Source organism: Amphibalanus amphitrite, unplaced genomic scaffold, assembly GCF_019059575.1.
Source record: "Amphibalanus amphitrite isolate SeventyFive unplaced genomic scaffold, NRLGWU_Aamphi_draft 000453F_arrow, whole genome shotgun sequence".
Classification (NCBI taxonomy): Eukaryota; Metazoa; Arthropoda; class Thecostraca; order Balanomorpha; family Balanidae; genus Amphibalanus; species Amphibalanus amphitrite.
This window is the reverse complement of record NW_024881947.1, coordinates 1-20,452: the sequence shown is the minus strand read 5'-3', so window position 1 is coordinate 20,452 and position 20,452 is coordinate 1. Positions and strand designations below refer to the sequence as shown.

General features: G+C 46.7%; 2 protein-coding genes across 2 annotated transcripts; one reads left to right on the top strand and one right to left on the bottom strand.

The window, feature by feature from the left end:
* Nucleotides 1-1,552: 1,552 nt before the first annotated feature.
* LOC122391746 (cytochrome P450 2J4-like) lies at nt 1,553-4,462 on the bottom strand. The gene is made up of 2 exons (XM_043385968.1): nt 4,308-4,462; nt 1,553-3,824 (listed from the first exon to the last, which is right to left on the bottom strand). Exons 1-2 carry the CDS (start codon nt 4,390-4,392, stop codon nt 2,452-2,454), a joined length of 1,458 nt encoding a protein of 485 aa, XP_043241903.1. The 5' UTR covers nt 4,393-4,462; the 3' UTR covers nt 1,553-2,451.
* A 1,579-nt stretch (nt 4,463-6,041) lies between these two features.
* LOC122391777 lies at nt 6,042-9,153 on the top strand. Its single transcript, XM_043386015.1, has 3 exons — nt 6,042-6,253; nt 8,129-8,251; nt 8,455-9,153. The coding sequence occupies exon 3, from the start codon at nt 8,466-8,468 to the stop codon at nt 8,982-8,984; it is 519 nt and encodes a 172-aa protein (XP_043241950.1). The 5' UTR covers nt 6,042-6,253; nt 8,129-8,251; nt 8,455-8,465; the 3' UTR covers nt 8,985-9,153.
* Nucleotides 9,154-20,452: the final 11,299 nt, after the last annotated feature.

Genomic DNA, 20,452 nt, shown 5'->3' with positions numbered 1-20,452 from the left:
ATGTGTCACACCTTGTCTTTATGGATGTCCCCATGTCTCTGACCCAGATCAAGATGGGAGACCTGAGCAGCCTAGGATGAGCCCAGTGCGTGCACTAGTGCCACCTACAGTCCATGAGAGAAAACCTTTGGCCGAAGGCTGTTCCCCTCATTGAATGCTGATATTGACGAATTTGACAATCAAAAAGTGTTAGAAACCGGGCACTATATGACCTATCTTATATTTATAGAAAACGTGCATAAAGATTTCAAACGCGTTTTCATCACGTGGCAAGAGGACACTTTACCTGGGAAAGGCTTTACATTGCATTCTGCGTAACGGAAGCCAGTTTTGAGGCGTGCACGTTTATTTCCAAGGGATATATTGGCCCGCTGCGATCTGCACGGGAACGAGATGTCGCTCTGCTCGTTCCGATATCTGTGCCGAGATGTCGTTTCGTTTAATTTTGAGCACAAAAAGGCTTCAGAAAGTGTCATAATCAACGGTCCCTTTTTGAAAAAAAAAACTGCTCGCCTTTGCAAAATCTGGCCTTACCGGGGTGAATCGTTGTCGTAGAGTTCGATTTGATGCTGAGAGTGGGCAGCATTGCTCCACTTCCTCCTGGGGTGAGACGAGGGCGTTAGGTGCTGAATAGTGAATAGGGGAAGTTGGGGGAACGCCGAATACTTTTTTTCTGACGCCCGTAGCACGCAAGGTAGACAACATAAGCTATTCTTGTTGGCGTCATTCGAGAGGCCAGTCTTATGCCTTTCAAACATACCAGGCGCATTTGATGAATTCGCATACCGTTAAGCGCACAAACTAAAAATATCAAAGAAGTGATTTTTTCGGCGTTGCCCCGGACTGCGGGGAAAGCCGAAAATGGGAGAAATGATCTACGGGGAATGCCGACATTGATGTTTTGCCACTTTATCTCAAACTTTATCCAGAATTTATCAAAGCTGACACGCGTTTTAAGAGCTTGAGGACGCTTGGTGCACACTGGAAGTTATAATTGTGTGATATAGTAAGAAAATGCCAGGTAAATAATTCCTTATAGCTAACAGGCCGTTGTGTCGGTTGAAAGTGTAATTTGTGTGACTAAAAATTCGCGTTGCTATTCTACAGCAGTAAAGTCCACGTAGCGTGCTTTAACGTGCGTAATTGCACGTTTTCGGCATTACCCCAGCCAGCCATACTTTCATTTGCAGGCCCATAACTTTTCAACGTGCGGTATAAATTTCAAATAGGCAGCACACTTATGCAAAGACATGCTGAAGATTACTTGACCGAATTGGCCAGACAAACGGTAGCATAATGAGTAAGAAATGCAGCTTCAAAGGCGCATGTAGTACAAGGAACGCGTACCTTGAAAACGCTCTTGGCGCCCTCACAGCCGAAGTATTCCGAATGACGACTCGTAACAAACATGCGATAATTGTAGTCACTTAAGCTTCAGAGCATCACTGACAGGTGGCATCCATGTCTTACGGTTTTCGAAATATCTCGAATTTCGGCTTTGCCCCAACTCCGGCATTGCCCCAACTTCCCCTACCGTAATGTTGTCGGCTGTTGGTTATATAATTTTTACCTAAATCATACAAACATGAATGTAAAAATGGATGCTGTCATGTTGATTCTACCTGTAATGTTCAAAGTAAGGTTTTTTTAATTGAGTAGAAAGCATACAAAAATGAAAACGGAAACCCATATTTGTCCCCATGGTACGCACACAGGATGTGATTATGAAATATTACTCTGCCGTTGTGTTTAATTGCCACATTTCTATGCACCAATAACTTCTCATTGCCGCTTATATGTATGCCATTCTGGCAGCGTATTTGGCCGTTATCACTACGGTGATGGTGGTAAAATCGGCACCATAAGACATACCGACAGGACAAGACGGCGTAATCGAGGCGGTATTACGGTCTAGCCACGACCGACGTGGATAATAATGATGAGTTTGCTGACGGTGTCAGTATGTCAGCAAGGAGCCGATTAGAATGATATGAAAACAGTAATACCTCTGGACAGGCGTCTTTGTCCATCGATCGGTGCCGAGAACGCCAAGAGCTGAGTGAATGGATGCTGAATGCTGAACGCTGATGCATAACAGCGATGTCGTACTTACATTGCATACAATTTCAGGCAGCATATAACGACAAAGCGGATTCCTTCCAAAACACCAGCCGTCGCTATTCACCGTTTACTGAAACGATAAACGCCACACCTAACCGGGCCGTTACACTCAACAAAAAGAGTTAGTGGCTCCGACTCGGCAAAGTGCATACAACTATCAAATTGTATGCATTCATAGCGCATGATCGGGACCGCCCAATGCATTGATTTTTTTTTTTTTTTGCTCAGCGCACTTCAGTTCTTTCTTCTAAACATTTCTAACCTTACAAGCATGGCCGCGATATAGGATATTGTCTTCTTCACCTGAACGTGTGCAGCTGGAAGACACAACTACCATCGCCTCTCCGGGATCAGCTGGTACGGACTCGGCTCCTTGACGAAAGGCTTGGACTCGTTGATGGCGAAGTCGTGCTGGAAGCCGTCGGGGAACCGGAGTCTGTAGCGCTGCACCACGCTGGTGACGAACAGGAAGAGCTCTGTGCGCGCCAGCGTCTCTCCCAGACAGGAGCGCTTGCCCACGGAGAAGGGCATCAGCGCGCGGCTGGGTCGCAGCTGGCCGCGCTCGTCCAGGAACCGCTCGGGCCGGAACCGCTGCGGCTCCGGGAACAGCCTGCCGTCCAGGTGGACGGCAGTCAGGTTGGAGATGACCTGGGCGCCGCGCGGCACCGTGTAGCCGCCCAACTGGAACTCGGCCGTGCTCACGTGCGCTACCCCGACACCGGCGATGTTGGACAGACGCTGCGTCTCCATGAGAAAGGCCTCCGTGTATGGCATGCTGGCCTTGTCGGCGAGCTCTGGCGGCCGCTCTCGGCCGATGACGCCGAGGATCTCGTCGTGGAGCCGCTGCTGGACCTCCTGGTGGCCGCAGAGGAAGCAGAAGGCCCAGCGCAGCGTGCTGGCCGTGGTGTCGAAGCCGGCGGTGAAGAGATCAAGGATGCAGCGCAGCAGGTGCCGGTCGGTGAACAGTTCCGGTTGGCGGCTCTGCTCCTGCAGCAGGCAGTCGATGTAGTCGCGCGGCTCTCCAGACAGGTCCACCGTGCGCCGGTGGCCCTCCAGTGCCGGCAGCAGCAGCTGGTCGATCGGGTAGTGGAAAATAGCGCGGATCTTCTTGATCCCGGTGATCCACTCCGGCAGCAGCATCAGACCGGGCACGTTTGCCATAAGGAAAAACAGCCGGGCTTCCTTGAAGAACTCCTCCTGTTTCTCTATGATCTTGAGCAGTTTAGCGTCCTTTATGCTGACGATCTCCCCGGCGACCAGTGCCCAGAGGATGTTCAGGATAGCGATGTTCAGGCTATGGTCCACCGATCTCGGCTGCCCTTTGTTGGGCTCCAGCACCTCCTCCATGAACTCTTTGATTTGATCGTGGATTATTTCAACCGACCTGGACCGACCCATACCAAAGTTTCTTAGGTGAAAAAGGGTGAACCGCCGTGTCTGGTGCCATATTTCACCACTGGTGAAGACCATCCCCTTGTCGGCATAGATGAGCTCGAAGCCGGGACTGCTCTGGCGGGCGACGGCCATCGGCCCGTTGAACGCCTCTCGGATGAGGTCCGGGTCGGAGAGGACGATCATGGTCTCCCAGCCGGCGGTCACCTTCATTATCGGCCCGTAGCGGCGGCTCCATTCGGTGAAACTGCGGTCCTGGTGTCCCCAGTCGATGGAGAGCGCCTGGCCGAGCAGAGGCAGGCCTCTCGGACCTGCGGGTGACAGACAGACCGAGTGACAGACAGACCGAGTGACAGACAGACCGAGTGACAGATAGACCGAGTGACAGATAGACTAGCTGAGTGACAGACAGGCGACATTATTATTGATACACTCTTCGGAGCAAAGAACTTTGGTATAATTCCAGAACATTGCTTATGCTTATTTCGGAATGAGATAGGGAGAAGACGGTTGGGGCGTCAGCGTCCGGGTAGGTATAGCTATACCCTGGTTCTAGCGGGCAGTACTGAAATTTGCATGAGAGGAAACTCATGAGTTTATGACAGAGAGAACCCCCCCTACGAATGCAAGGAGATAAATGAAGGAGATAAAGCTACACTTTCAAAGAATGTTGCACTTTTTCGCCTTCGTATATTCGCGATGTTGTAGGTAAATTGACAAATTTGATAAGCGAGGTAGATACCAAAACCGCCAAGACCCGGTTGTAAGCCCATATTACTGCTAATAGCACTGACCTGGCGGATGGTTATCCTTCTTGAACACGCTGTACACGGCGGCGGCCAGCACCGACAGCGTGATGATCAGCAGCGCCACGAACATGACGGAGCCGAGGGAGACACGCTGGAGCGCCGCGCTGGCTCGGTGAGCGACCCTGCAGCCCGCCGTCACAGCAGTGGAGTGTGGTGCTGCGCGCGAGCCTGCGTCACGAGACCCGGCAGCCAAACGCACGGCCTTGGAGCGCGGTTGGCGCTATTTAGTCGCAGATTTAGCCAAGGTCACATAGTAGTTATGCATGTGCTGTGTCATTCACGCTTTGGTCGGCTCTTCTAGACGATTTTATGACGAATGAGTTATGATGAGCCAAGGTCAACAGTCCGTGTGTTTGCGATGCATCACATAGCGTTTATTATAGAATGTAAACTTACCTTCAGTTTTCTGTGAAAACCCCACGCTCACGGCGTCTGTAACATCGAAGAGAGGTGCCTATTTGTTCGCAATTCCATTGATTCAGTGTTAGCTGCATGAAGAGAGAAATAATATGACACATAAAATGCAAAATGTCAGGTCAATATTGAAATGTGTAAGATGCTAATTGAGATGACTCGTCCTCTCCTCGCTAGGACCTTTGCTTTCCAGCTTCTACTGCACCTTCTGCTATATAGGTATAGCATAGCCATGTATATGTAGATATGCTTCCGGTTCGCGGTTCGCATGAAACAAAACATTCAGTGTTTTTCAAAAGCTCGTAATAGCAATAAACAGGCATTTCAATATGTAATTTATGTGGTAAAGGCGTTGCCTAAGCGCTAGCAAAGAAAGAGTATTTTTATTATAGATAACCGCTCAGAAGCTTGTGAACTTAAACAGAATAACGTCGCTAAGATTTTAGTTGACACGACATCGTTATATCTCATAGTAAGAACTAAGTGCTCAGTTAGCATGCATTCATGCCAAACGACAATCAACACACATGTTCCCAGCTTTTAGCTGCACTTCCATCACACATGAGTAAAGAATAAAGGCTCATTTTGTTATTTTACCATTCTGGTTATTTTTTCTTACAAGAGTACAGAGCAGAAGTGTAACACACATGAACGGATAGCAGGCACTGCTGGGTGGTCCGTCTCAGAGGCGGATCCAGCTCAGAGTTTTTTTTTGGGGGGGGCAAACCATAACAATTTATCGATTCTTTCTATGCATCGTCCATAGGCATAATGTTAAAATTATGCCGTTGGGGGGGGGGGGGCAAATGCCCATTTTGCCCCCCCCCCCCTGGATCCGCCACTGTAAGAACTCACTAACCGTTTCGTTGACAGCCAATTCATTTATTTTCTTTCATTTTGACCAATCGCTGGGCTATCGCACTATGGGCTTGAAAGTCATCTCGTGGAACAAAAGGAGGTCCTAACAGCGCTCACTCGAGCAATTCGCGCTATGGAAATGCAGAAGTAGACGGGACGGATTAATCCATGTGTATAAGTCGTGAGTTTGAGTGTTCACACCTCTAGTATGGACTGAAATGGTCGCTCCTCCGCCTCAGGCAGGCCAAGAGGCGCTCCTCTGCCTCTGCCGAGCTGAGGTGGGCGTCCGTCTGGCTCCGACGGCCAGAAATTGGCGTCCATTGAGTTAAAACGTCGGCCGGCGGCGCGCGATGTTCGGCGCCGACGGCGGTGCGGCGCGCAGCCGGTCGTCGGCGCCGGCGCCGGCCTCCACCATCGATCGCGGACCGGCGGTGGCACGACGGCGGCCCATCGAGCCGGCCGACGGCCATGGTGCTGGCACCCGGTGACGGGCCGACGCGCCGCTGACGCCCACTGCTCCGTGCACCCGCGGTCGTCCAGTGCACCCGCCGCGTACCCTGCGTGACCGTGTCCGGCCCTGGCGGCCCAGTGACGGTGACCGTGGACGGTGTAAGACGGCAGCTGAGGAGCTCACCCAGACCCTCCTGGATCGGCCGGCGGTGAGGAAACGCTTTGATTTGGTCACACTCTTGTCATATTGGCAGATGATGGAATTTAGATGGGCTGCCGAATAATGCGTACGTTGCTTGAACAGTGCTTGGGATAAAGGGATGGGGAAACGGGATGGATATTGAATAATAAGCGCCAGACCTAGAAAGCGATGGAGCCTTGGAAATGGACAGATAAAATCGGAACTACACGTAACAATGGGATAAAAAATAGATGGCACCGAATAAGAAGCTTTTTTGGTACCGATCAGGTGTTGTGTGTGACACATAACTCTTTGGTTCTTCGTCCGGGGAAACTGAATAACCCGGAAGATGGTGTTTGAGTTTCGGGAACGGTTGAAAACCACTTGGAGTGCATGTCGGAGCTGTCAGGGGGTGAAGGGGAGGGGGCGACGGCTCTTATTCTCAGCTTCCCCGCGCCTCGCTTGTGCTTGCTCTGACATGGAGTCTCTGACATGCCGAAGAATGAAGGATGATATGTTGGATGTCGATTCGAGTCGTGCTCGAGCGAGCAGTGGAGTGGCCAGTTTCACCAACAAAAAACAGACGGCTGCGATTATTTTTTGACAAAACGATAGTCTCAAAATGTCATTTACTGCTGAAAATACTAATCAGTGACTTGAAAAATGTAAAAACTTAGCTTTCAAGTGCTATATTATTTGGTCAGCAATTACTTTTTCCACCGGTAAATATGATTTATAGACTATCGTTTTGTCAAAAAATAATCGCAGCCGTCTGTTTTTTATTGGTGAAACTGGCCTCAGATATGTATACCGCCAGTGCAATAATAAGCCGTAACGCCCGGTATCGGAATCAATATTTTGTAGGGAGACGTTACCTATAGGGCAAAATCGCATCTCTAGTTCCCACAACTGGCATAGGTATCTCAGGCTGTCGTAAAGGTCACCTGAGGTCAGGTCGGCTAAGTGACGTCACTATTATAAGTCAATGGGAAAAATATGAAACTGCGCTATGTATTTTAGCAGGATGTAAATGATCTAAGACTATCTCAAATGCACATAAAATCGTGAGTTAATACATTTTGTGCAATTTGCAAGATTCAATGATCAAGATTTGCATTGTTGACCTTATGAACATAGTGACGTCATTTATGAAATTACTATGTTCATTGGGATTTCCGTCAATAATTCCCGATCAAATTGAGCCGAAATGCATCATGACATCCATCGACCAGCCTCAGCGTTGTAACTAAGGTGGCTTTGAGATAACCTTGAACTGACTATGAGGTCTACACCCTTAGTTGACCTCACCCAAACAATAACAAATTATTCGAAGCGCCTGAGCATGACGAACACAATGCATAAAATCACGACTCTGCAGTCGTTTTGTCGATTTTTTTTTTCCATCGAATACCGAACTAGTACCTTGGGGTACTTGACCTGGCATCAGAGGTCACCAGTTGACCTGAGACTTTAAAATCGGCTACCAAACAAATCACTGCGTCTTGTAACGACACACACCTTTTTTTACGCGAAATCTTGGCTCAGTTAGAGGTCAAGCGTAGAGGAGGGTTCACCCCCCCCCCACACACACACACATACTCACACACTCACTAACCCCCGGTATGTTTTCCTATAGTTCGGCCAGTCTGTTGGACCTGTCGGTAGGTACGTCGAAAACTGATGTGCCCGGCGAGAGTTAAAGAACATATTGAAATGTCGAAATGTTTCATTTCAGTTCACCTGGTAGGTCAAAATAACCTAATTAAGTAGGGATCGTTCTTGTTGTTTTAACGTTATTTACCATTTGAAGCTATTTCTGCCGTCATTTTTTACACTTTAACCTTTATACATATTTACACTTGACTGATGTATGTATTTGACGATTGTGTATGTTTGTTTTCAGAGCGCAGAAGCGGTGGCCCCGATGTGAGGGTTCTGCCTGACAATCGGTCCCCGAAAGCTGCCACCATTCTCTACACCTTCCATTGGTCCATATTGCGCAATGGGTCGGACCAGCCGGCAAACAGTACGTTCTCAAGATATATCGGCTTCGCTTGATCTTCCCTCCTTTTACCTGTTCATGCTCTTTTTCTTATATCTGTTTTGTCCTTTTCTTTATTTTATGCGCCTTTTTATAAAGATCCAAGAGAGAATGTAAAACAAACTGCAGCGCCTCACACTGAGTTCACTGACTCTTCCTTACTTCTTCCCCTCCCCCGCCCATCGCAGGTGACACGGAGATGGGAGAGACGAAAACGGGCTCCCGCGTCATGAGCACGTCGGGTCGCTCGACGGCCGCCTCTGCCGAGGTGAGCTCTCTGTCGGCCGCCGAGGGCCGGCTGGCGCCCGACTCTCCGGCCACCTCCTCGGACACGGTGGAGCTCGATGAGCGCTCCGGCGAGATGGTGCAGGTGACGCTGGGCCACCCGTCCGGCGGCGCCGGCATCGTTTACGGGCCGCCTCCGCCCACCCTGTCCACCTTTTCCGCGGCGGCGGCGGCGGCGGCGGCGGCCGCGCGCAGCCGGCCCACCAGTCTCGAGCGCGCCTCCAAGAGTCGCCAGCAGAGCCTGGAGCGGCGGCCCGGCTGCTCGCGCTCGCAGAGTCGCCAGTCGCACCACAGCGTCAGCTCGCAGCTGTACGGCGCCGGAGGCAGCCAGTACGGCGCGCAGACGCACTACGAGGCCAGCTACGACCCCTTCGACGACCCGGCCGTCGAGGTCGCCATAGAGCCCGCAGGTGGGTTCCTTATGTGGCCATAGAGCCTATACCGGTGGATACAGGGTCGCCAATCGCCATCATAGAACCCGCATGCAAGCTTGTTCGGGGTAACCAAAGATGGAAGATCCCGGCTTCCATCACTGTACTCATGCTGTGTGGTCTAAATTTTGGAGTAGATCTGACAGGCCTATAGAATGTTGATTTCCAAGGGTGTCGTTCGTTTTAACCCTATTCCTGGCGGGGGGGGGGCCTCAGGAGCCCCCCCCCTGAGGTTTTTTGGTTATTTCTCCCAAACGCGTTGAGCTAGGAAGCTCAAATTTTCTGACTTTTCCTAAAAGGCTTCTACGCAACATGTCTGAAAATTTTGAGTTGATCTGACCTCGGGTCAGGTCACCAGAGGCGGTTTGGTGACCCTACCTCAGAAAAGTTTGCAATCACGCCAGAGCTAGAGTTTTTGACCGATCAATTTCTTCTCTTCAGGGTTTAGTTAGGGTACCAGTATGTGCAATTTGTATATCTCGGAATTTTGATATCGGTGACCTAAGGTCAGGTCAATTTCGCGACCTCCCCATTATAAGTCAATGGGGGAAAAATCAACTCCCTGTTTTTACCACTAAAACGGGTGGGAATGGCCCCATATACCATACATGACTTCATATACGATCAACCTTCACTACCTTGAGGTCTGTTTTGCTGTTGGGCAGCTGTGAGGTCATGTGACGTCATCAAAGGTCACCAAAGGTTTTTGGCCAATAACTCCGTACAGGAACAAGATACAGACGCGTGGATGGTCTCATTGTGTTCATCTCGTCAAGACGCATCGAATGATATACATGATGACCTCGAGGTCACGTGACCGGAGGTCAACCTTTGACCTTGACCTTTCGAGGTCAACATATATATCATTCGATGCGGATTGACGAGAGGATCACGATGATGCCCTTAGTTTGTTCCTAGCTTGACTAATTCGAAAGTTATTCGAGAAAAACTCTCTCCATATCTAGCGCCGCCATTTTGACTTTTTCGACCCCTGTGACGTCATCTTTGACCTGACCTGAAAATGACCTTAGTAAAAATTGTAGATCTTGACCGTGCGTATCCGATGCCGTTTACCGCTTGTCGCTATCTTGCTTCGTTCTCGAGATCTCAGGGGGGGGGGCCGAATCGGCCCCCCCCCCCCGCCAGTTTCTTGTCCCGGCGGAGCCCGCCAGGAATAGGGTTAAGCGGTACTGCGCACGTATAAAACAGAGCAACTTCTACCCTTATATAGCTCTCTCCGGCCCTATCGCTTTTATAGGGGAGGGTGGGTGCGACTACCCCTCGCCGTTCCTCCCTAATTGAGCTAGACCTTCGCGGAAAAAGCGAGTAAGGGTGCACTTACGAGGCGAACTGATTGGTATCCATTGAATTTTTAACTCTTCACTTATGAAGGGCGGGGTGAAGTTGTATGGACTACTCCACTCGGTTTTCCTCGTATTACTCCCCTAAAATCTACGGGTTACGACGACATCGTCTCTACTCTCGGTTTAATCAGTTTTACACATACACTGACAATTTCATGAACCTGAACTAAACGACCTTTGACTTCTGACGTGTTTCTCGAGACCGTTAGGTCAGAATGGCGACTCGGCGTGTGTGGGTGTTATTTATCTGGGCGTTTTCAGACTTCATGTGATTAGAAACGTACTAACATGTGAAATGATGTTAAGTCATAGACCATGTGGGTGTCAAGTTACGTGAAGGTTAAGTAAAAAAAAAATCACCCTAGATGACACAAGTCGGCATTTTTAGGTTTACAACCCTTAAAGGTAATTTTTTAGCTGATTTTAAATTTGTCATTCATTGGAGCATTTTGGAACTAGTTTGTAAGCCCTGTTGTGAAGCCTTCAATATGATTAACACCTACCAAGAATAGCCGGCCTGATGGCTGACCTGCCCTGAGCCTGACCTGACCTGACCTACTTCAAATACAAAAATATATCGTGATTTAACCCGCGAGTTGCTGGGGGGGGCGTTAAACGCCCCCACTTTTTTCGCCGCGCCATAGCATAAAAACGACGCGCCGCAGGCGCGTCAAAATTTGGGTACATGTAGGGAATTGATTAAAGTTTATTCTGACAAAGTTTCAAAAAAAATCAGTCAGAAAATTTTTGAGATATCGAGGTTTTAGTGACGTCAGGATTTCTGAGTTTTCGACCAAAAACGGCATATGTTCAAAAAATCATATAAAATCACAGAATAGACATACAGACAAGCCGTCAACGCCGTTAGACTGCCAATACCATGAACAATCAAATGGCTATCTTCGATTATTGATTATCGTTTCGCATTTTTCAAAATCTTTAACTGAATCTTGGCAATTTCGCGTGACTACTTCCCGACCATGGTACAGTCCACAGCAGAAGTAATGTGCGGTTTCAGTCATGGGCATGTTCTGCTTCTGAAGCTTAGGAACGATTAACCAGACTACAATGGAACTTTGAATGTAGCTTATATGTATCGTCACCCTTGCAGCTGCAACTTTAGCTATTGACATCTTCTTTTCGAACACTCCGCAATCCGCATTAAACAATCGCCAGTCAAAGCCAACCGTTGAGATTGGTAAAACCCTACATTACTTTAGCGGTGGGCTGTACATACATTTCTTGAATTGAATTTTTGAACCAAACACGTACACATATGATAAAATGAATGTCACCATCGTGTTCTACGCCCAAAATTACCCATAAAACATGTGTCACAGTCTGCGAATGTCAGTTTTAATTTTCGGGGATATTTGCCTACCCGATTGACCTGACCTTGACCCTGACCTAAGATGCTTGACTGACCCCTACATGGAGCTGACACTCTTGTAGACATTATATGAAGGATTGTGCACCGTTTTGACAGAGCTTATGACGTCCTTGAAGTCCATGCTACTGAAAGCCCGATTTCAGGTGTTTGACTTGACCTTGACCCTACCTGTGACCTCAAAATTCAATTTTAAAGTACTCATCTGAAGCGTCTCGTCGCGTTCTTTCGTTTGCCGCCTCGTGCGTTTCGCTGCGCCTATTGGTTCTCGAGTTATCGGCTGGGGGCGTTTAACGCCCCCCCCCCCCCCAGCAAACGGCGGGTGGCGAAATACCCCAGCAACTGCCGGGTAAAAGACCGACATCCAAAATTCAGGATCAGGGGTCGAAAATATCACATACAAATTTCACTGCATCAAGTACTATAAAAATGGTACGCATATAAGCAGAACGTACATACATATTATAGCAGATTTAGATTTTTCGTGAGTTAGGTCACTGCCCTGACCAAGTTCAACCATTGACCTAGGACATTAATCCGCGCTGGGCTGGTGCTCGGCGCCACTCGCGTCGGGCCAGTGGTGTCTGAACACATCTCCATGTCCGCTAATTCGGGTCTCAAAATCATGAAGAAATGGCCTCAATAAATGTGTAGGTCAGGTCAATTGTCACGTCACTAAAGGTCATCAAATGTCAAATTTTGCCTCTTTTAACACTTGTTTACCAATTGGCCTATAACTAGGGAACGAATAGGAGCTACAAAGCCGCGGAAAAGCGCACCCAATAACTAAATTTGAAGGCTCTTTCTAATTTACATTTTCATATTTGACCTGACGCCTACGTTTTAGCCTCCATGTGTAAAAACTGTCCACAAAATGACTTTTTTGTGGAGTTTTTTTTTTTTTACTATAAGTAAGCAGGGCATTTATTTTATAGGTATCGTGTTCCTTTCGTCGAGACGTCTAATTAACTCTAACTTGACATTAAAAGGTCATTTTTAAAATTTGACCTCAGGTCAGGTTCATGGGTGCATGTCATGGTGCATATTAACCCGCGCATGACTGGGGTATTTTCCATAAAGCGAGTGACTAGGGAGGGGGGCTCTCCAGAGCCCCCCTCCTATCTCCGAAACTAGTGGGCCGATCGTGAAAATTCAAACGGCGTCTGATAGCCCTGGAAAAACTGTCGAACGAAACCTATTTTTATTGACCTCGAGGTCACCGATGACGTCACAGATCAGGTCAAATAAAAAATTATCGACATTTTTGCTAGTTCACAATTTAGGCTCTGACCGCCGGACCGCCGGTCCAATCAGGCTCATTTTTGGTTTACGCACTCCTTGACGGATGCCTGAGATACCCTGAGGGTACCGAACTTTTAATTCGAATTTTTAACCTTCCAGGCGGTGGGGGGCATTTTTTTGCCCCCCTTTAGTTTTTTTTTCAATATATCTCGAGAACCGCTGCGCCGATCGTCACCAAACTTCCAGTACCCTCCCGGGAGCAGCTAGCGCATATGGTGACCAAAAATTTTTTTCCAAAGGCTATGATAGGTTGGCCGCTAATGACGTCAGAGTTACGTCATTTTTGCCATTTTCGACCCAAAAAAAGGTTTCGCGGGAAGAGCTGTCAGGCCTACAGCTTTAGAGATACAGAAAAATGTTTCAGACATAAAAGGTGTGGAATCAAAAGGGCTACAAAACTGTTATTAGGGTTTTTCAATTTTTTTGGATTTTGACCCCCAAAAATAAAAAATAGATTTTTTGAATATAATAGCAAAAAAAATCCAAAAAGTTTTTGAATTTCGAAAAAAACGGAATATATGTGATAGTCCCTACCGCCTTCTATCTACATACTAAATTTGAGATCGATACCTCTTTTTTTGGTCAAGTTATAGCGAAAAAACTGTTCAAAATTGATGACGTCTAATTTTCAAACTCAATTTTTAGCAATTTTGGACCTGGTTGCGCAAAACAAAGACCACCATTAGATTCCCCGTGACGAGCTGCATCGAATTGATACCCATTTTATGCAAAAATATCAACTTTGAAATTTGACCTTTTTTGACCTGACCTTGACCTGACCTCCACCAGAAAGTGACCTAAATCGTACCTGATGGTCTTATAACCAACACCATTGAGTTGGAAATGAAAAACTGGCCATAAAACGTGCATCGCATAACCTTAGTAAAGTTGGCTCATGTGGTGACCCTTGTTGACCTTTGGTGACCTGACCTGTGACCTGACCTGGTATGACCAGTGACCTCTAATAGCAACATATGTACTAGACAACTGACGCCTTATCGCTGATTTTCGACAACGTTTTACTCGGTGTTATAGCGCTTTCCCTAGAAGCCCCGTGAACGGTGAAACATTTTATCTTTGACCTGACCTGTGACGTCATCGGTGACCCCGAGGTCAATGAAATTTGGTTTCCTTCGACAAATTGACAGGGCTATCGAACGCCGTTTGAATTTTCCGGATCCGTCCAGTAGTTTCGGAGATACGGGGGGGGGGCAAAAAATGCCCCCCCCCCCCACCGCGCGGAAGGTGGCTGGTAGGCCCACCGCCTGCCGGGTTAAGGTCAAGGCCAGGTCATCCTATGTCACGAAAATTGTACATCATGTATCGGTCACGTGACGCATGTTTTATGGTCCATCTTACTCGTAGATTTCGAAAATAGTGTCGTCTGTGTCATTTGAGGTCATTGTCAGCTGAATTTACCGGAGGTCAGGTCACTTTCAGGTCAGAAAAGGTCAAATTTTGAAAATGAAATTTTTCAACAAAAAAAAGGTGCCTATCAGATGCAGTTTGAGCTCAGGAACACGATGGTGCTATTAATGTTGCTGTACGATGTCAAAAACGTACTGAAAAATGGATTTGAAAAAAAACATAAAATTGTAAAATTTTGACAATAATGCGAATAACTTGGCTATTTTTGAAGATATTGGGCTAAAACTTGCAAAAGTAGTTCATCAGTGTGTGTTTTATCATATATATTCTGGTTTTTGCGAAAAGTCAAAAACTTTTTGAAAAAAATCTAAAAATATATTTTTTTAATCGTAAATACATATTTTTCAAAATTTTCAAACTTTCGAAAATTCAAGATAGCAGTTTGATAGCTACGTGTATTTGTAGTCCACTCATGCAAAGAAAATGGATCTAGCTTTAAAACTGAGCTCTTGAGAGCGTTTGCCGTAATTCAGTATTTTGCATGAAAATCGGCCGACATGACGTCACTCTGACGTCATTTCTGGCCAAACTATGGTAGCTAGAAAGCTGAAATTTTAACACAAGGTGTCCAATTGATGCCTCTGAGGGTACCGCAAGTTCCGTGTTGATCCGTCAAACGGTTTAGAAAATATGGCTGTAAAACGGGAGGGGGGCTCTGTAGAGCCCCCCCCCCCCCGTCGTGCGCGGGTTAATCGGTTCGTATCGTTGAGCTGTACACATCCAAGGTGTTTTCATTGTTCTATCATGTTCCTATCTTAACCCGCGCCCCACTGGGGGGGGCTATTTATAGCCCCCCCCTCCCGTTTTTCTGCAATAACTTCCAAACCGCTTGACGTATCGACGCCAAACTTTCAGTACCTTTGGCTGCATCAATTTGACACCTTGTGTGAAAATTTGAACTTCGTACCTACCATAGGTCGGCCGGAAATGACGTCAGAGTGACGTCATGTTCGGCCGATTTCGACGCAAAACATTGAACCACGGCAATCGCTCCCAAGAGCTCAGTTTTTAAGCTAGATCCGATTTCTTTGCATGAGAGGTCTCAGAATAGACTGCGCTATCAAACTGCTATCTCGGATTTTCGAAATTTTGAAAATTTCGAAAATTTCATATAATAAAATTCAAAATTTATATTTTTACATTTTTTCAAAAGTTTTTTGACTTTTCGAAAAAAAACCGGAATATATGTGATAGAACGCATTATTATGACTAACTCTAGCAAGTTTTAGCTAAATATCTTCAAAAATGGCCAAGTTATACGCATTATTGCAAAAAATTAACAATTATTAATTTTTCAAATCAATTTTTCAGCACGAATTTGACATCGTACGCCAATATAAATAGCACCATCGTGTTCCTGAGCTCAAACTGCATCCAATAGACACCTTTTTGTTGAAAAATTTTAACTTCAAAATTTGACCTTTTTTGACCTGAAAGTGACCTGACCTGAGCTAAATTTGACTCAAAATGACCTCGAATGACAAAGACGACATCAAATTCGAAATGTTTGGCCTAAATGGACCATAAAACATGTGTCACGTGACCGACGGATGATATAATATTTTCGTGACCTGTGATGACCTGACCTTGACCTGAAAATCAAAGTACAAGTTTGGTACCCTCAGGGTATCTAGAGCATCTGTTTACGAGTGTGTGAACCAAAAATTAGCCTGATCTGACTTGTAAGACGGCGGCCAGAGCCCAAAACGTGAAGAAGCCAAAATGCTAATAATTTTTACTTTGACCTGACCTGTGACGTCATCGGTGACCTCGAGGTCAATGAAATTAGGTTTCGCTCGACAGTTTTTCCGGGGCTATCAGACGCCGTTTGAATTTTGACGATCGGCCCAGTAGTTTCGGAGTTAGGAGGGGGGGGGCTATGAATAGCCCCCCCCCCCCCCCCCAGTAGGGCGTGTTATACGCAGACCCCAGTGGGGCGCGGGTTAAGTTATTGTCAAAACCTGCTGGAAACCTTTCATGACTTGAGATGACCTCAGGGGCATAAATAGGGGCTACTGGGTACAATATTCAGGTTCACTAACCGCAGACTGTTTGAAAAAATTGTCAAACACTATTTGTTAGAACATAGATAACAGAATTATGTTTTTCAGTGGAAAAAACAACCGGAGTCACTTCGTACACAACATTACCCTGTTGTCTTAGTCTTGCAAAAGTCTTAGCGTGTTTACAAAAGCGTCGCAGTTCAATTTCCTCCCATTGACTTATTTGACCTGACCTTAGTTCACTGATTTCGAATATCCGAGATACACGTTTTGGAATTGGATATCATGTCACTCTTTCAATCTCTAAAAGCTTCAAAGCAGTTATTTGGTGTAAATGTTACGATCATGAAATTTTCTAAGGTTGGATCATTTAACATGACCTGGTGACCTGACCTTGAGCGACCTGGGTCTGAACTTATCGCGGGATGTGCTATAAGATGCATTTCCGCGCGGGTTAACCCATTTATGCCCAGGAATATTGACCATCATGAAAATCGATGAAATCAAGATATGTTACGCTTCTACCAGGGCCTTGCATGGAATCGAAAATAATTTTTGCCGGCAGCAAAAGTTTTTCGAGAAAAACGTAAAAAACGTGCGCACACCGGGCGCCATCAGCGTTGCGAAAACGCAACGACGGGCACATCAGACGGACATAAAGTACACTAAACCGCCGTATATGCTAGTTTGTTTTAACATATATTTCACCAACTGTTGAAAAATATTGCTTGAGAATGCGGAACCGACATCCCTCATGCTTTATTATCCGTCTAAGAGCATCAATGAGGGAGCATAACTTAAGGGTTCGCGAACGGGTAGATGGCAACAAACGGTCATTATCAACAACAATTGTCCATTTAAAGTACCTAGTGGTCGGCACGTACCCTGGGCGGTGCTTTCTTTTTGGAAGTTAGACAGAGCCATTAGCCCATTACCCTCTCATATGAGAACCCCAAACTGAAAACAATTTAACCGAGGATCGGGAGTAAACCAGTGCCTCGCCTAAGCGCCTATCCGCAATACCATTGTTAACCAGTAACCACCCTCCTAGGAGTAAAGACAAATTCAAATGCAGGGTAGTCGTGCCCACTCTTAGCAAAAAATGAACCTATCCGGCTTTCACAAATTACCCGCGTAAGGCGTAGCGCGTCATAACAACTCGGCTTGAAGTGTCTCCCAGGACCCATTTATCACTTTACACCTCATCCAAAATTTTCATTGTCCCACTCTCAGCGACCTTCACACTTGTAACCTCTTTCTCGAGACAATGCCAGGGCAGACTGGTGATTCGACGCAGTTCACAGTTTCCAAGTGTTCCGTCAGTCCGTCCTTTCCATCTTCAGGATAGTAGAATCCTTCTCCTTCATGCCTCAACCCCTGTTTCGAGCTGGACGGGCAACTATATCGCATTCGAGCAGCTCACATAGGAGCACAGGTCTGTAGCCGGATACAGAAAGTGCTTGGGAAGGGGGGGAGGGGGGCTGGTTCATGGGTGCCTGGATGGATGGGCTCAGCCTCGACGATTCACCATGCCCGCTCAGACCAATGTTTTCCGTAATTCCAATAATGCTTCCAGCTCTAAAATGGTCTAATTAGACAAAAGGCCTACCCTCAGTAAACAAATAAGCAATGCTTCACATCAACCACCTTATCAATCCGTGCAAACCATGAATTCTAAAAATAAACTATTATTTTCCAGACGCCCTCATCACTCCTGCCGAAGGGGTCTGTTGCCCCCCCCCCCCCCCGAGGAGGCATATCCCACATTTGCCGACTCTGGGAGTTATCTTTTCTAACGTAAGGGCCAGCGGATTGTATCCAAGAATGACAATGCCTATCTGTCGTCTGATACCAGACTACGTCCCCATTATTTAGTAGGTACAAAGTAGATCCAATTTTCAAAGTACCTCGCTATCTCTCAGCTCCGTTAGCATCGCCGACCGTTTGATGCAGGTCCTTTTCCTACCATGCGATTTTCAGATGCTCGAAAACCCATTGCTTAGTGAACACTGAACAGCCCGATAATCTGCGAGAGAAAAAGAAATGAGTGTTTGATAGCTGTTTAAGTGAGTTAATGTGAAACGTGTCGCAACATTCACGTGCAAATGCACCTTGCACTTTACATACCTACACATCCCTCACGACTACAAAACGAGAGGGAGAGAGAGAGAGAGAGAGAGAGAGAGAGAGAGAGAGAGAGAGAGAGAGAGAGAGAGAGAGAGAGAGAGAGAGAAAGAGAGAGAGAGAGAGAGAGAGAGAGAGAGAGGGAGGGAGGGAAGGGAGAGAGAGTAGGGGGAGCGTGGAAGAGAGGGAGGAAGATTGGGGAGAGAAGGAAAGAACCCACAACGTATCACAAGTGAAGTCTATTTGATGTTCCTATACTTCCGCTGCCCTGCCAATTTGCCCCTCGTTGCGTTTTCGCAACACCCCTGTCTTTCCGATGTGCCCAACGTTGCGTTACCGCAACACGACTGTAGACATATTTGAAAATAGTCACAAACCCTATTTGCAGCAGAATTTGTTAATAAAATGCATATTTTAGCTATTGTAGGGACTCTGCAGAATATGTTCACACATTATTCATTACGATATAATTAATCACTTAATCTACTTATTTTGGTTTTCGTGACGTCATCACTGACGGGACCTACGACTTCCCTCTTGGAGCTCTGGACGGTAAGTTACCGGCCGCACAGACTTGTAACTGCGTAGCATCATGCGCGCAACCATGCTAAACGCGCTGAAACTTGTCTCATCGGTGAGACGCCATTATATACTTCTCAAGATTTGATCACGTCGACGCTTGCTTGTGTTGCGAAAACGCAACGAAGGGCGTAAATGGGTTAATAAGAACGCTACATAGGAAAGCAATGAAGCCGCTTCATCTCACGGGCTCTGTGCTGCTTTTACTGATATTGGTCCCAGAATCGGATTGATATAGAAGGATTTTATATGAGCCCGCCGGCCACGTATTTTGCGAATAACAGATGCACTGTAGATACGGATGAAGCAATACTTCCGCATGAGATGAGGGGTCGCTGTTCGATACTATGAAAAGCTGGGTTTTGCTGATCACAACGCAGTACCAAATCATTTACTTGAGCAGATTATTGGCATGTGTTGAGCTGGCCGCCATTAAACTGATTGCGTGGTCAGCTGATGGCGATAAGGTGGCGCGTGTTCCTGTATATACCGCTCAGCGGTGCGGGCGCAGTCCACTCGGAGGAGGAGGCCGGCTGGCTCTCCGGTCTGACCCGCGGCCCAGATCGATCAACGTTCTGTCTCCGGGAGGGGTGGACGGCCCCGGCTCCGGCGGCCGCTGCACAATCATCATAGAGATGGCGCACAGACGACATAAAATGGCGCAGCAGCGCCGCCGAGAGGACAAAACAATGACATGTCTGATGGCTATCGTATGTATGGATATGAGTAGACGCAGGGGTGGCGCGAATCTGACACTATACTACTGTTTTTCGTAGATATTATGTTCTTAATTCATAATAATTTCATAATAATTTCATAATAAAATGATCATCATGCGTTGAGCATTCGGTTCCATTGTGCAGGGATTCCACATGCTCACTACGACCAATGTTTAAACCTGAATCTATTTGACTTGAGGATCGACCTTCTTTTCAAAAAAAAAAAAATATTAAAAATATGCAAATATTGTCTGAACTTTAAAATTTGTCCGAGAAACCACTAATTTCCAAATTGCAGCGAAGGTGATATTATATACAATGAAACTCAAGCACTCAAAAGCAAGTCAGAGGCCTCTTGCACCAAAATCCTCTTGCACCAATGCTTGGATTATTTTGCATCGTACACCCAATCCAAGACTCAAATGTGACAATTTGCGTGTCAATTTACCAAGCACCTGTAGGGTTATGTATTGGGCTATTGCAAACAAATTTACCCACCGTTAGATTAGCTTATTCTTAAACCGATTTTTCGATTTTACCTAGCTAGGTAGTTTGTGCAAGAGG

Excerpts from the sequence above, each read along its gene's own strand:
- LOC122391746 (XM_043385968.1), bottom strand. The coding sequence starts at position 4,392 with ATGTTCGTGGCGCTGCTGATCATCACGCTGTCGGTGCTGGCCGCCGCC. Across the intron at positions 3,825-4,307 it reads GAAGGATAACCATCCGCCAG|GTCCGAGAGGCCTGCCTCTG; the intron begins GTCAGTGCTATT and ends TGTCACCCGCAG.
- LOC122391777 (XM_043386015.1), top strand. The coding sequence starts at position 8,466 with ATGGGAGAGACGAAAACGGGCTCCCGCGTCATGAGCACGTCGGGTCGC.